The following is a 14,987-nucleotide window of genomic DNA, read 5'->3' on the forward strand; positions in this document are numbered from 1 at the left end:
AACCCCCGCTTTTTGGGGTGAGGGGTTGAGGGTAAAGTCTAGGGCTCTCTGGATGGCATTCATTATTTAGCACCAACAAACTATCAAATTAATGCGACCGCTGTTGTGACCTGTGTTCAACTGGACACAAATTCCACCGAGGGGTCGACGAGGAAAAGTGGCCGCAGACACGGTTTCCTTATTTTCAATAATCACAAAATAAATTTCTTGAAATTTATGACCATTTCAAAATCCGGGTGCAGTTTAGTGATCATCAAATGTGATGTAGATTTAGTGCCGCCCCCCACCCTCCGACGGTTTCTGAAGCAAGTGGTCCACCTCCCCATTTACCTGGAAACAGGGCAGGTGCCGATGAATAGACAGGAAGAAGTAACCCCGGGAAGGTATACCTAATTTTATGGCCTCAAATAACTTTTGTCAATTTTTAAAAGTCTGCAACAACAAAAACAAGCGTGATATTGCGCTGCTCGGTTTAGTGTTGGAAGAGAACAAGAAATAAACGCAGCAGTTGTGAGCAAGGTGACGCCAAATAAACATAGATAGAAAAGAAAAGCAAACGCAAGGTCCTTTCTGTGCTGGTAATATGGAACACGTTGGCGGTCCAATCTGTTTCACAATTTATGAATAATTCATTCTCTGGTATTCGTTATTTCACTGGATATTTTGTGTGGCCCGTCATAGTATTTCCAATACTTTAATCGCGGATATTTGCTGTAATTTGGGTAAACGATAATTATATGCATTTTTGCTTTTTGTAAATCAGCTCCTTCTCTCGAAATCTCAGTCCAATGCAAGATGTGTCTGATGGTCTTGTTTATATGACTACATTGTGCGTGTATAATAGCTGTAGGCTGGTACGAGTTGTTGACATTTGTTTTATGGGGGGGGGGGGGGGGGGTGTAGAAAACAACCCGAGAGGTTGTGCAAAAAAAAGGGACACGGGAAGGTTTAAGAAGAGGGGGAAAAACAGTGTTGGACAGCTGTAAGATCATGTAGACAGGTTGTCATACACCAATGGGTGCTTCACTGAATAGATCCGAATGCAAAACATTTAACACAACACAAAGTGGCCCAACCGTGCGAAGCCACATGTTCCAAACTAGGAGGGGCTTGCCGCTAAAGTGACCTGTCAGTCAAAGCATCAACTTCAAATGATATCTACGGATCTGCCAGGACCTATGGGCAGACACATCAGTTGGAGTTGAATTGGCGATCAGATCGCTTACAGGGAGATTCCGCGGGCCACGACAAAAAGAGACGGGATTTGGAGGCGATCGGAAGCGAGTTTTTGTATCCTGTCATTTTGCCTTTCTCTGTGTTCTGAGTTGGTGAAGATCTCTTCTGGGGAGATGGCCTTCCCTCAGCTAGGGTACCCTCAGTATTTAAGTGCGAGCCAGGCTGTGTACGCTGCCGATCGGCAGGGAGTGCTGGCTTCTTCCCGAGGAGGAGCCGAGCTTGGGGCTAACCCCGCCGCTGCTGCTGTAACCTCGGTGCTGGGAATGTACGCAAATCCTTACACAGCCCAGAACTACAGCGCTTTCCTCCCCTACACCACCGACCTCACCATGTTCTCCCAAATGGTAAGTGCGATCAGCCTTTTGCCACACTTTGTGCGGTGCATTACCGAAACGATAAAATAAATAATTTAAAAAAACATTCCAATTGTACAGCCGCAGTAAAGTTTCGTCAAATCTCTGTATCGGGCAGATCCTAACAGGCATGAGGTGAGAAAGAGTTGTATTTCTCATTTATAACCAAAGCGATCTGTAGTGACAACACTGAGTTTATAAAGCACCGAGGCACTGTCTGGGCGCTTGTGTTTTCCATTGCTTAATGTGATATCAGTAAACGGCGATCATCATGCCTTCCTTATTTTTTTATTGAAATTAATGCCATAAATAAGAAGTTAAAAGTTGAAGAGCCACGGTGCCGGATTACAGTGCGAAACAAAATATTAGTCCCGTGGGTAGGGAGAGAATTAGAAACCAGCTTGGAAAAGTTTGACATTCTTTTTTGGCTTGGCTTTCTATCCTGGTTCTTGTCGTTAACAAGAAAGTCTTATCGTTGTATTTGCTGATTAGACGTGGTCACCTCCTTGGTATACCTGGCAGTGCCTGTTATTTTAGTATCATTTCAGACAAAGTAGGCCAAAGTTGCGTGAGTTTTGCTTGAGCCTGCAGTTAATGCAATCCTCAATTCGACACGGAGCTTTGTTTTAACCTGTCACAGCCACACCATTCATAAAATAAACCCATATCGCTTTTTTTCCTGCTGCCGATGCTACTGAACGATATTGTTCCATTATTTATTATTATTCCAATTACCGATGTGAAACGGCACCGATAAAATGCAACAAAAAAGTTTCAATTATGAAATCAACCTTATCTATGCTGATTTTTAATGAAAATGTACCAAGGATCGTTGCAAACTGGGCTCAAATTTGAGTTTTGGAGCTTTAAGCATCAATCATTATTCGCTTTAAGACAATCGCTCTCTTGTTGGATTCACCCTTATTTAGACCAATCCAATAATTAGGCAAATTTGACGGTCTGGATAATGAACTCCTGCTTCTAGGAATAAGGGTTTTGCATATATTATCAGGGTACAAGTGCAATCCTCTCATACCGAGACTGGAGAAATGCAGGGACATTTTTGAGATCAGCCCAGACAATTATCTACAAAATTTTGAATGGTGGCCACTGATTCTGTAGTTTGTTATGAAGATTTCCTGTTGGCTTGATAATAATCCAGGCGTCCAGTTCAATCTCCTCTTGGAACAGATAACATGCACTGCCGTGGAATTTAAATTCACGTTGCTTCCCCAAAGCAGTTGAGGTTATCTATAATTGTTTTGATCAAATGTCCTGGTGCACATCATATAACCACATATTGTGAACATTTCTATGGTCACTCAAAAAGAGTATCTAATTTGGAGATAAAGTTGGCCTGTGTAAGACTGAAACTGCACGCTGTTTATTAAGGACAAAAGAGAAGAGTGGATATAAAGATTTCCAAGTTTAAAGCAGTAGGCGCTTGAAATAAGGGGTTGTTGTCTGAGGTGACTGCAGCTTGTATTTCTGAATGTATTGCACATCAGAATAATCTGGATCCAGAAAGAGACCGCTTTCTTTTGCATTATTTACAGTGCGGCCATCTCAGCGGGAACTGAATGATGTCATGTTTCCCAACTTTTTAATTCAAGGCAAAATATCTTTCTCAGAGCAGAAGTAGACACAGGACACTCAAGCCAGACATCTGAAAATTCTCACTTTTTTTTTCACCTCTAAAATACCCATGTGATGTTTTTTTTATTTGGACCTGCAGGAATGCAATCGTGCGGAAAATTTCCCGTCCTCTTATCCTAACACCGCATAATTATTTATTTTTAATTTCAAACCAATGATTCAATATTGAAAATAAACGGAGTGAACTATTTTACAACTGCAGACTTGAAAAGTAAGTCCCCTGAACACTAAGTGGCTTTAACCAGCGGCTCAACTTTGTTAACGTTGTTGCTGTGAAGGTCTGAATAAACAGCTTCACAAAGACAAGATGGTACAGTAACTTGTCGTTGATTTCTATCCCTTCAGGTTAGATCACAGTTTAAAGGTGTATAACATTACAGCCCATTTGATTTCATAATTTAAAGTCATAGTATCGGGCTTAAATATAAGTTTTCCAATAACTAATTCCCAGATATCTATTTATAATTGTGAGCCTTGGTCACAAACAGTCATGCCACATATAATTCATTGCGAATGATGTGTACAACCGTTTTGGACTAAATGTGAGTTTGTTTAGGTTCTATTTTAAGATACTGAAGTTTGGTTTAATTATACAGTTGTTGCAGGCAGGTTTCTCCTATTGTTTGTCTTGTGGAAATCTTAATTCACTTCTGTATTTAAGAAAACATTCCGGCTTCAAAGCTTGATATTAATTCTTATGAAGAGCAAACTGAGGTCTGAAGACGCACTGGTGTTCCATAACTTGGAATTGCCTGTGTGTTACTTGCACTTCTGCCGAATTTTAACTACAGTTAACCGGCTTTAGATAATAAAAGATAAGAACCTGGCCTTATTTTAACATTTCTCCTCTCTCCACAACCTCCCCCCACCCTCCCCTCTGCCTCCACCCACCACCACCCTTTGTGTGTTTCTGTTGCAGGGATCGCAGTATGAACTGAAGGATAACCCTGGGGTTCACCCGGCCACATTTGCAGCACATGCGGCTCCTGCTTATTATCCCTATGGACAATTTCAATACGGAGATCCGGCCAGACCCAAAAACGCTACTCGGGAGAGCACAAGTACCCTGAAAGCCTGGTTGAACGAGCACAGGAAGAACCCTTACCCGACCAAAGGAGAGAAGATCATGCTGGCCATCATCACCAAGATGACCCTGACCCAGGTCTCCACCTGGTTCGCCAACGCCAGGAGGAGACTCAAGAAAGAGAATAAAATGACCTGGGGTGCCCGGAGTAAAGGAGACGACGGCACTCTTTACGGCAGCGACACAGAAGGGGAGAATGAGAAAAAAGAGGAGGATGAGGAGATTGACCTAGAAAGCATCGACATCGACAAAATCGACGAAAACGACGAGGAGCAAAGTAACGGAGAAGAGGAGGAAAAGCTGAATTTCATTAACGAGGAGGAGAAAGCGCATATGGAGAGAGAGCGCGATCGGACATTGCAGGGATCTGAAGGTGATAGTAAGGCAAAGGAGACGGACAGAGTGGATGGAAATGTCGCTGAAAGCAACGGCACCAGGGGGGTATCTCTAGGGCAGGGGAACTTGCTAATCCCAAATCATAGCAAACCCAAAATCTGGTCTTTGGCAGAGACTGCGACCAGTCCAGACAGTGCCCAGAAACCCTCTCCGACCAGTCACACGCCGTCGACCATCCAGCACCCAGCTTTCCTCTCAAACCACGGACTCTATACTTGTCAAATCAGCAAGTTTCACAACTGGACAAACGGCGCTTTCCTGGGCCAGAACTCTTTGCTAAATGTCAGGTCGTTTCTGGGTGTAAATCATCATCACCATCATCATCATCATCCACAACATCCTCAGCAGCAACAGCCTTCTGTGCTAACAGCAGCCCTGGGAGCAGTGAGCAATGAAAAATCAACAGACATCCCCAGCCCAAAACACACAGGTATTTTACTCACACAACCCTCCTGTGACCTTTACATTTTTAATGTTATATATTCAACACTCGTCTATGACGGTTTCGAGCAAAGTAACTGAACTTCAAAGTGCAAACGCTTCCGTTTTCCCTTCTCTCTAAACTTGCATTTTAACTCCAACACTCAAATCGTGTTATTTTTTTTGTGTGCCGGGGCACTGATCCGGGATGTTTCTTATTTTCCAGAAAGAGAATGTATTCCAGGCGAAACTCCATCACAGCAGCTAAAAATATCATTTCAGCCCGTAAATGAAAGGTGAGTTTTAAGAGACAACACCACCACCACAACAACAACAACAGTAAAATGACTCACCTCGCTGCAATGCACAGCACTGTTTTATAATGTTCGCAAGGATGATTTAGTTGTTTTAAAGAAGAAATGTTTTGGGATTATCCGTCAATGTTTATGTATTCGGCGATAGCAGAAGCTATTTGTTGTGTCTGGAGTTTTGTTTTTGATTTTCTTTTCGCCCCCCCTCGGAGGGCAGAATTTATTTCCACAATATCTGATCTTGACTGGTCACTTAATGGTGTGCGCGCTTTTTGTCCTTTGCAGATCACGGCCTCAGCAAGAAGGAACGCGAGTTTTAACAACCATCTCTTCCGTCTGAGGGAGTTTTACTGAGAGAAAAAGATATGACAAGAAAGAAGAACATTTAAAAAAAACTAATTTACTTCATTTTCCTTGCCGCCTGTGTCGGGCAACAACAAAAACCCTTTCAAAAAAAAAACTTGACAAATATGTAACGATTTATTTGACATTGTAACATATCAGCACGTGTTATTCTAATTGATTTTTTTTCCTTGACGCGATCATTATTGGGTTTGGTAATTATTTTTTCCCCACGTTCCGTGTTTTTTTATGTATATAAAGTGATTATAATTGTAAATAAGCGCGTGAGCAGAACTTGTCAAAATCATATATTTTTGTCTAATAAACTAAAAGAAATTAGAGCAAACTCCCATCTCCACGTAACCTTACGTGACCTTGTATTGATTTTCAAAACGTTCACCTTTTACAGAGTTTTTTTTCCCCAAGAAGGATGCCAGTATATTTAGGGATAGGGAGGGGGAGCATTACCAAATTAAAAACCCACCCTGAAGTATTTTTGTATTAAGAGCTCTATTGCTGCTATCAAGATTATGTTATTTGAAAATGTATAGTTGATTAATATTAAAAAAAGGGAAGATGCGAGAAAGGGACAGAAAAACTGTTCCAAATCCAGGCTGGAACTCAGCAAAGTAAATGTCCCAGTGTTTATTCTCCTGGTCCCCTATGAAACCAATCAGTGACCTTTAAGGTGCTGCTCACTCGACAGATGGCTGTTCCTGGTGGAAAAGGGAGGGGGGGGGGGGGGGGGGGGAGAGCTCTATAAAGCAAACAGCTGCTAAAGCAATTAAAAAATAATATGGGAAGGCTGTGTCCAAACAGGGAGGTTGGGGAGAAAATAAGAGACAAGCTCATCACGGATCGGAAATAATAGCAACTGTGAAATGAAATATTAACAAGAATCAGGGCACCGTGTATCGATTGTTTGGCTGATTTCACTTCATTGGGAATAAGGCTCTCTGACAAGCACATGAAAACAGCTCTTCCTCTCCACAGCTAAAGTTACAATTTCAATGGCATTTAGGCACATCCGTTATTTGCACAAGGTTATGCAAAAATAAATATTATATTGGATTCTGACATCTTTATATGCGGCACATTTCTAAATGGTGATATTTAACGAAAATGTCTTTTTTCGGGGGTGTGTGACAGATTATTTAATTTTAAAGAAAACAAGTGACGGCGTGCATTGTTGACTCCAGAGTAATGACTTGGTCGTTTTGCAACATTCTAAATGTATCAAATGTATTTAAACGACTTTATCCCGAGCGTCAAAAATAATGAAATCCAAGTGAAATGTGTCGCATGTGTCAACTATTAAAGGAATGAAACGTTAAAAGTCCCAAGTACGTTTAGAATAGTAACCTAAACTATGTACGGTATTCAGTCATCAGTCTCCCTATCTATCTTTACATTTCTTGAACAGCAATATTGCTCATGGTATTGTGTGAACGCGAACATTTTGCCGGAGTGCAATCCGAGTTTTATGTAAAGATATAGACGCTAGCCTTGAGTAGGCCGGACATTCTGCAATTTCCTCAAACTCCACGTCGTCACAAGGTTGGCTCAGTTAGATAGAGTTTCACTTTTCACACTAACAGGAACCCATCTCTTTGGGAGAAGACGTTGCTAATTTTGACGTGGCGAGCTGAGTGTTGTGTGGAAGCAGCTGAGAGTGGGATCATGTGGAATCTGTGGGACTACAGCTCCCTCTATGGATACCAGCAGTCAGCAGAGGTGGAAGGGACGGGGCGGAAGGCAGCCAGCACATACACACACACACAAATTGTCGATCTGAGTCACCGAGGAGACTCGCGGTGATACACTCCATCTATTTACACACGTGATAGAGACCCAGTTTCTATCCAAAGTGTTAATTGTGGAGGACGCTCGCAGGCGTGCACAGTGTTTCGAGTATCTACACATCTAGTTACAGAGAGTCTCGCAGTTACCAATGTGAAGTAAAGGAAATGGTGAATGTATTCAGAAGCGTATGATTAGAGTTTCAGGTCTATAAGCTTTGATCAGAACTTTCTAACCCTCGAGTTAACCCTCTCTCTCTCTACAGATGCTGCGTGACCTGCTGGGTGTTTCTGGCAATGTGCTTGTCTTTATTTCAGACTTGCCGCATCTGCAGTGTTTTGCTTTATTTTTTACTCCATCCACGTGACGTGTCTATTTTTACACTATGAATTACGTGGGCGAGGCCCTGTCTGCGCACACAAGATGTGGAACGGAAGGTTTGATCTCGAAAGCGTTAACCGCGGAAGGAACTCCCAGTTCGCGCTCTCCGCACTTTGACGACTTCAGCTACTTTGCAAAATGATTCCCGCGGAAAGCTGGTCGGAGTTGTACACCTCACACTCATTGTCACCCAAACGCAGCCAGAGGCAATGGCACAGTTTTACACGCTGAAAACTCAAGACACGACGTTTTTCACGGCGGCAAAAGCACATTCCCGAGAGAGACGTAGAGAACTCAATCACAGACTGCCACCTATAGTAACATTACAGCCTGTTCTTTTTTTCCAGCACACACTGCCACATCGCTGCTGTGCTTTGCGAACTTGCCCCAACACACTGAGAATCTTTTAATCCAGTCATGCTCTTTGAGAGGGGATTTCTTACACTTAATCTGCTAGGAATTTGTAGACGCCACTTTCAGATTTATTTGATTAGAAGAACTCCTCATTCATTGATTGCAATTTGTTTTATGCAGGTTTGAGTGCGCCTCAATCGACGCCAATTATCCTTAAAGACGATCAGGATAACAAAGAATGAATCCTGACCAAACAAAAAATACTCTCTCGTCGTAGGCGAAATATTCATCTGAGAGCGATGTAGAATCGATCCTGTGGATTTTGTGTTGTGTTGCTGAAGTTTTCTTTTCTAGGACATTAATTAAAATAATTTCAGGAACAGAAACTGTTTGCCGAGTGTGGAAGGAGGGTCTCCGAAAAAAAACTCATAATCCCCATCCCTTCTGCTCTCATCGACCCCCACCTCGGTTTTTTTAAGGGGGGGGGGGGCAGGTTTTGACAGGCTTGTGTTCATCTCACCGAGGTCAGAAGATGCACTTTGAAAAGGAGTTTTTGAATTCCATTCGCTTCCCAGTGAACGGAGAGAAGTTGCATTTGAAGTCAGGCCCCTACCCCCCTCATCTGTGCATTTATCCAGCCCCCCCCCCCCCTCCCCCCAAACACGGTCCCGATTTTAAAGCAGAACTCTTTAATGGATAACTTTAAATATCTACGTGCTGTGAAATAGATCCGCTTCCGAGTCTCCCATGTATTTCCCCCTCTTCCCTTCTGATATTTTCCCCCTGTTCAGTCTTCCCGCCAACCCGGAGCAGAAACTGACCAAGAATTGGAGCTTGGCTGTTACGCTCCCCGGCCAATCTGTGTGTGATGTGTTAAGAAAAAAGATAGATGACAGATGGATAGACAGACAGACAGATGATATAGCGAGATCGATAACAGACAGATTCTTAAAAACACATTATTGTACGTTCTTCACTGTGTGGACATCACGGCTGAACCTATTAAAGCGGCAGTTCCTCGCCGACTGCAGAGAATTTTTTGGGGGGACAAGTAATTCTGTAAAAAAAATTATAGCGACAGACTCCTAGGAGATAATCGTGAAATCCGGTTGAGAGTTAGTGAGCTGCTCCATGAGTGAATAATCCACAGATTTAAAAAAATAAATCCTAGCTGGCGAAAGCTTGCGTTATTGCAGACTTTGTGAACATTGGGGTTCTGTCTTAGCAGCTTTGAACACCATTTGGTAGTTTTATAGCGAGTCTTCACTTGAAACTATTGAATAAAACTGCAGTAAAACTTTACGAAGTGAAGGACGCCCTTACACGAAGCCACTTTTGAAGTAACTGGGGTGGAAAATTGATCGTTAGCCTTGAAATAATCGTTGGCCCGAACAAGACCCAAACTTTTCGGTCAAGCGCCAGAATAAGAGACCGATTGTTCATTGTACCCCCTCCCCCCACGACCTCCCCATTTAAACATCTGCTGTTTCAATATAAATAAATCTATGAGTTAAAAGGAGTTCGAGCGATTTGAAGGCTTATTTTGGGAAGTGGGAGAAATTTCGTGTTGAAGAAACCCTGTGTGTTGGCGAATGAGATACTTCGGAAGTCAAATAATTCGGGGTTAAGATTGAGAAAAAAAAAGACATTCAGCTCACCCACCCCTCACTCCCCAAGAATCGTGTCTAATCCTACAATTTTGATTCTAACAGCACTTGTCCACATCACAAAGCTGCTCCTCTGCCCTTCCCAGAAGTGTGGGAACAGAACGGGACGACTTTTCCGAGACCAATCATTTCTTTTCTCACAGTCTTGTGTGCTGCAGACAAGTCGCCCGCCGGGCAGCTGTTTGGGGAGCTTTTCCGAGGTAAGGCAGCTACCGGGCGATGCTGGTTGGTGTTGCATGAATACGCAGTTCGCTTCGCGGTCACTTATTGTTCGCCGCATTTTGTCCCCCTTGTGCAAATCCCAGGGACATAATGCGCTCAAATGTTGCCGAGTAGTGCGGAGGAATGTGACTATCACTCTGCTGCCGAAAGATGTGCTCGGTAACTCTCCTATCTGTGGACATTTGGAAGGAATACTGGGAGTGACTGGAATAATGATAGCAATGCCAATTCTGAGCATTACCAAATAGCTGAATGCAAAATTTTATATATGGAAGTATTGTTAAAGCTCATTGCATTCAAATCAACCTATTTGCTCGATAGTATCTTCCGTTTCCCACCTCCACTTGCAAATCGAGCGGAATAATTGCTGAAGTTTGTTTTCTGGATGAATACTAAGAGCAGAAGCAGCAGTGTGTGAAGACAGAGAAGTGCTTCCCCAAAGCGAAGCTCCTGCAAGTTTCTTTTCTTCCGGGGCGGGGGGATGGGTGGCGTGGTGTTTTGCTTCGTGTTTTTACCCCTCTTTTTTAAGCATTAATCAATTATTCACAAGCACATTTATCTCCTGGAGAAAGTGGTGAATTCATATTCATTTCTGTGTTTTACTACCCTGACACTGATTAATGTAACATGCACCGAGGCTCCTGTGTACTATAAGACTCTATGAATCATACGCTATAAAAGTTCCAATCGTCCTTGTAAATGACTCTCGAGAAGTCCCTGCAGTCATGCCCAACACTGAAATGTCAAACAGACTCTTACTTAAACAACTGATGAATGATTATTAATAAAACGGGCCGATTAGCTCAATATTGCACCCAGAGCCATTAAAAATCTCTCACTGAACCCATTCACTTCAACAAATAGCATTTGCTTCTTTTTTTCATCTTTTACACACACAGACGAAACGTTTTGCTCGACAATGACGTATAAAATAACCTCCTGGTGTCGCATTTATTTGCATTGTTACAAGGCAGCTTGAGATTAGTGAATTATTCTGGCCGTGAGCTATAACACTGTGGTTTTTATATGGATACAATTATTCATTTAGTAATAAATGTACAGTGAAGTGTCTAATGAGCAATAATCACGGTTGAATCCCTCATTATTGTATTCCTTGCAGCGATATTTTATTGCGTCCCACCAGGATGTGGGCAATGGGAAACATTAGATAACAACCCTTAATGGAACACTATATTAGTCATTCCACAACGACACAACAAACACATATAAACACATCATTATTAATAATCATAATAAATGGCTAATGAATGGATATCAATCGCATTATCCAAAATAGTGGAACCAAAGATAATAAACATGCACAATAACTGCTAGCTGCCTCAGGGTGGGTAACTGTCTAATGTTTTAAATTATTAATCTTAACAATAATTACAACTACAGTACCTGTTTTATGCATAAGTGATATTAACTTCAGAAACCTCATGCGATTTGAGTTTTTTTTCTCTTCTTTATAGAAGTGGCTTTCGCCCAGTGTTGGAAAACTGGGAATAATAATTTATACTGTCAAGTTAAAATAAAGACTTTGCATAAGTATACAGGAACCAGCCCCTGGAAAGCAGTAAGAGGGAAGAGGGGATAGGGCCACACAGAAGAAAGTCATAAGGTAAAAAGACGCATGTTTTTGATATTGATGAACGTGTTGCGTTGGAAAGAGGGAAATCCAATAACCTCCCAGCTGGAAGGATGAGGGAGAGGGAGGTAAACAGGTTCTGCTACCTGGGATATCTGCTCTCCGAGATGCAGCCATTCGCTGCTTTCATGGCCAACAGTGACAGCAAACATCTTGGTCTGTAAGACAATATTCCTAGGGTCTGAAATTGACTCGATCCAAAGAAGGGTAGAAAATAGCTAATGTTTTTAAATATAGTAAACACATATTGATCCTAGTTATTGAGTTACAAGTGTTAGTTGCTTTTATTATTAATAATTATAATCATTCATATGCCCATGTTTAAGAAAACACATAAAACGTGGCCCTGAACAACCCAACAAGCAATGGGGAAATTGTGGAACATAATGGTTCTGCCAACATGTTTCAGAATAATGCAAATCTGTGCTTGCTGGTGACTCATTATTGTGGGGAAATGGGGCAGCAAGACTTTTAATAAAACAAATAAAAACCTAATCATTATACATCTATGTCTACACTCTATACATCCATGTCTAAACTTTATACATCCATTTCTAAACTCAATGAAATGCTATGAACTAAAGTGCCATTGTTTTGTTGTTGACATAATCATTGAAATGTTGTTGAGTACATTATAGGTCACCTGCATAAGTCACTGATCAGTCTGAAGTTAAGAATAATTAGAACAGTTAAAGAGTCTATATAAAATTGGCCGAAAGCATGTAAATGGATGTTAAGTGCAAGAAAAATTAGACAAACTCAGCAGTGCTGTATTTAAAATATAGACTTCAAATTTGACATTGCTTTCTTTAGAATGCATTGTAAACTGTCCATTTGTGCAGTGCTTTTAGCTAGAGGATCTTCAGTGCTGAATGCATGCTATTTGTACTAAAATGGTATGTTATTTGCTTGATACAACCCATATTTTTGCAGGCCAAATCAAAACAAAGCAATAATTACATATGGATAATTGTGTTTCATATATTTGGGATGATATACAATTGAATACTGAATATAGCAACCTGGAATAATGGAGCATTTTTCTACAAATGCACTTAATTTCAGTTTTGACATCCTTCATTTTATATTGTGAAATTGAGTGTTGTGTTATTGTGGGGTTAAAACAGCCATTTAAAAATAGACAGTCTTCACATTCCAAAACACATCGCTGACCTTAACCAACAAAATATAATTATGTGAACTTCATGGGCCCATTTAATTTATCTAATTTTATTGCTGATGACTCCAAACAGGTTGAATTAATTCTCCAATGAGAAATCTTTCATTGGGGCGGAGAATTAGAATGGATTGATGTGACTACTGTTAAAAGTTTATCACATGTCCCTATGGCAGAGGCAGAGCATTCACACACCCTCTGCCCTGGTACACAAATGTCATCCTTTCTGTAAGCTGCTGCTTTCCTTTTCAAGAGGCTGGCGGTATCTCTGATCCCTCTAATCCATTTATCCAGTTTCACAAGTGCATTGGGTGAATCTCTGCACAATAGCATAGCCCAGCTGGGAACAGCAAGTCACAGAGTTCAGCAGCCACACCCACCGATGCTTGACACAACTTTCAGCTGTATTTAGGTGCATCTTACTCCACAGCACAATGTAACTGTAATCTCATGTGAAAGTTAAGAAAGAAAAAAGTAGGGGGGGGGGGGGGGGAAATGAAAGCTCAGGCGACCTTTGCCACACTGTGGTGGTCTTTGCAAACTTTTCTTAAGGTTATTTTGTGAAGGAAGGGGTGGGCAGATTGCATGGGGTTACATTTCAGACATCACAATTCATGTGTGGCACCAAATCCTAGGATGGATGAACTGAGCAAATGGATTTACAGTGCTTTAAAAGCAACAAGGTTGTTTTTTAAAAATCAACATTGTTCAGCTTTCTAAACAGCCAGCCTGACATTAGGTGAAATTGTTAGATACTTGCCAGAGTTTTATTTGGTATTTCTGGACATATAAATACAGATTGTTTGATGCTGCTGTTGAGACATGATTTAATTGTTTTCTGAGTGATTATTTGTCTCTTTTTATTTGTTCATGGGATGTGGGCGTTGCAGGCTGTGTCAGCATTTATTGCCGATCCCTAATTGCCCTTGAGGGGGTAGTTAGAATCAACCACATTGCTGTGGGTCTGAAGTCACATATAGGCCAGACCAGGTAAGGATGGCAGATTTAATTCCCTAAAGGACATTAGTGAACTAGATGAGTTTTTCCAACAATCGGCAAAGGTTTCATGGTCACCTTTTCATAAAATTCCAGATTTTTATTGAATTTAAATTTCACAATCTGCAGTGGCGGGTGGGTCTTCAGAGCATTATGCTGGGTCTCTGATTTATTAACCCAGTAACAATACCACTATGCCACTGCCTCCCCAAAGCACTTTATTTTAAATAAATTATAAGTAGCAATGCATGAACTGCCCTTACCAACACTTCATTATGGCATCCATATTTGTGCTAACAGAAACAAAATAAAATTGGATTTTCTAAATAAAGGTACTGAATCGTATCAATATTCCTTAGTAGCTAATTGGCAGACATGGGGGAATTGGTGGCAATTTTAATGACATTTTTTAAAATCAAAAATAGCAGCAACAACTCTGGTGTGATCTAACTTAGATGCCACTGCACTCACATGTGGGGATCTGTTCTTTTGTGTTCAAGTTACTCCAACATTCTGGAGCATCGCTCCACACACCTAGACCTCCCAACGTGCACAGCGCACCAACTTTTGATGATAATTTTATCATGTCTGTGCAATGAATTTCATCCTACTAAAAGTCTATTTACCAATGCAGAAGCATTGGACCTGCACTGGTCAGGGCTCATTCCCATTCAGTCGATTTAAACATGATCCAAGAGCCAACAGAACATGGATGCAGTCAGACTTTTAACTTCTGAGATTCTAAAAGGGGATAAAATCTAAATGAACAGCATAAGAGGTTATGGCACAAATTTCATTAAATCTTGAACCAATCAAGGAAGAGATATAAACATAATTCTTATAAATTTGTCATTTTAAGTATATAAAAATATAGACATTTTGCAATCTCTAAAAATAAAAGATAAGAAACTGGCTTAGCCAATTTGCAACAAAAACAGAAA

At 41.1% G+C, this 14,987-nt stretch overlaps 1 protein-coding gene across 1 annotated transcript; it reads left to right on the top strand.

The window, feature by feature from the left end:
- The first annotated feature begins 1,193 nt into the window (after positions 1-1,193).
- Positions 1,194-6,144, top strand: LOC119966034 (iroquois-class homeodomain protein irx-1-like). The gene is made up of 4 exons (XM_038797187.1): positions 1,194-1,580; positions 4,165-5,155; positions 5,372-5,441; positions 5,742-6,144. Exons 1-4 carry the CDS (start codon positions 1,350-1,352, stop codon positions 5,794-5,796), a joined length of 1,347 nt encoding a protein of 448 aa, XP_038653115.1. The 5' UTR covers positions 1,194-1,349; the 3' UTR covers positions 5,797-6,144.
- The last annotated feature ends 8,843 nt before the right edge of the window (positions 6,145-14,987 follow it).

The sequence above is a fragment of the Scyliorhinus canicula genome, chromosome 5, assembly GCF_902713615.1.
Source record: "Scyliorhinus canicula chromosome 5, sScyCan1.1, whole genome shotgun sequence".
Classification (NCBI taxonomy): Eukaryota; Metazoa; Chordata; class Chondrichthyes; order Carcharhiniformes; family Scyliorhinidae; genus Scyliorhinus; species Scyliorhinus canicula.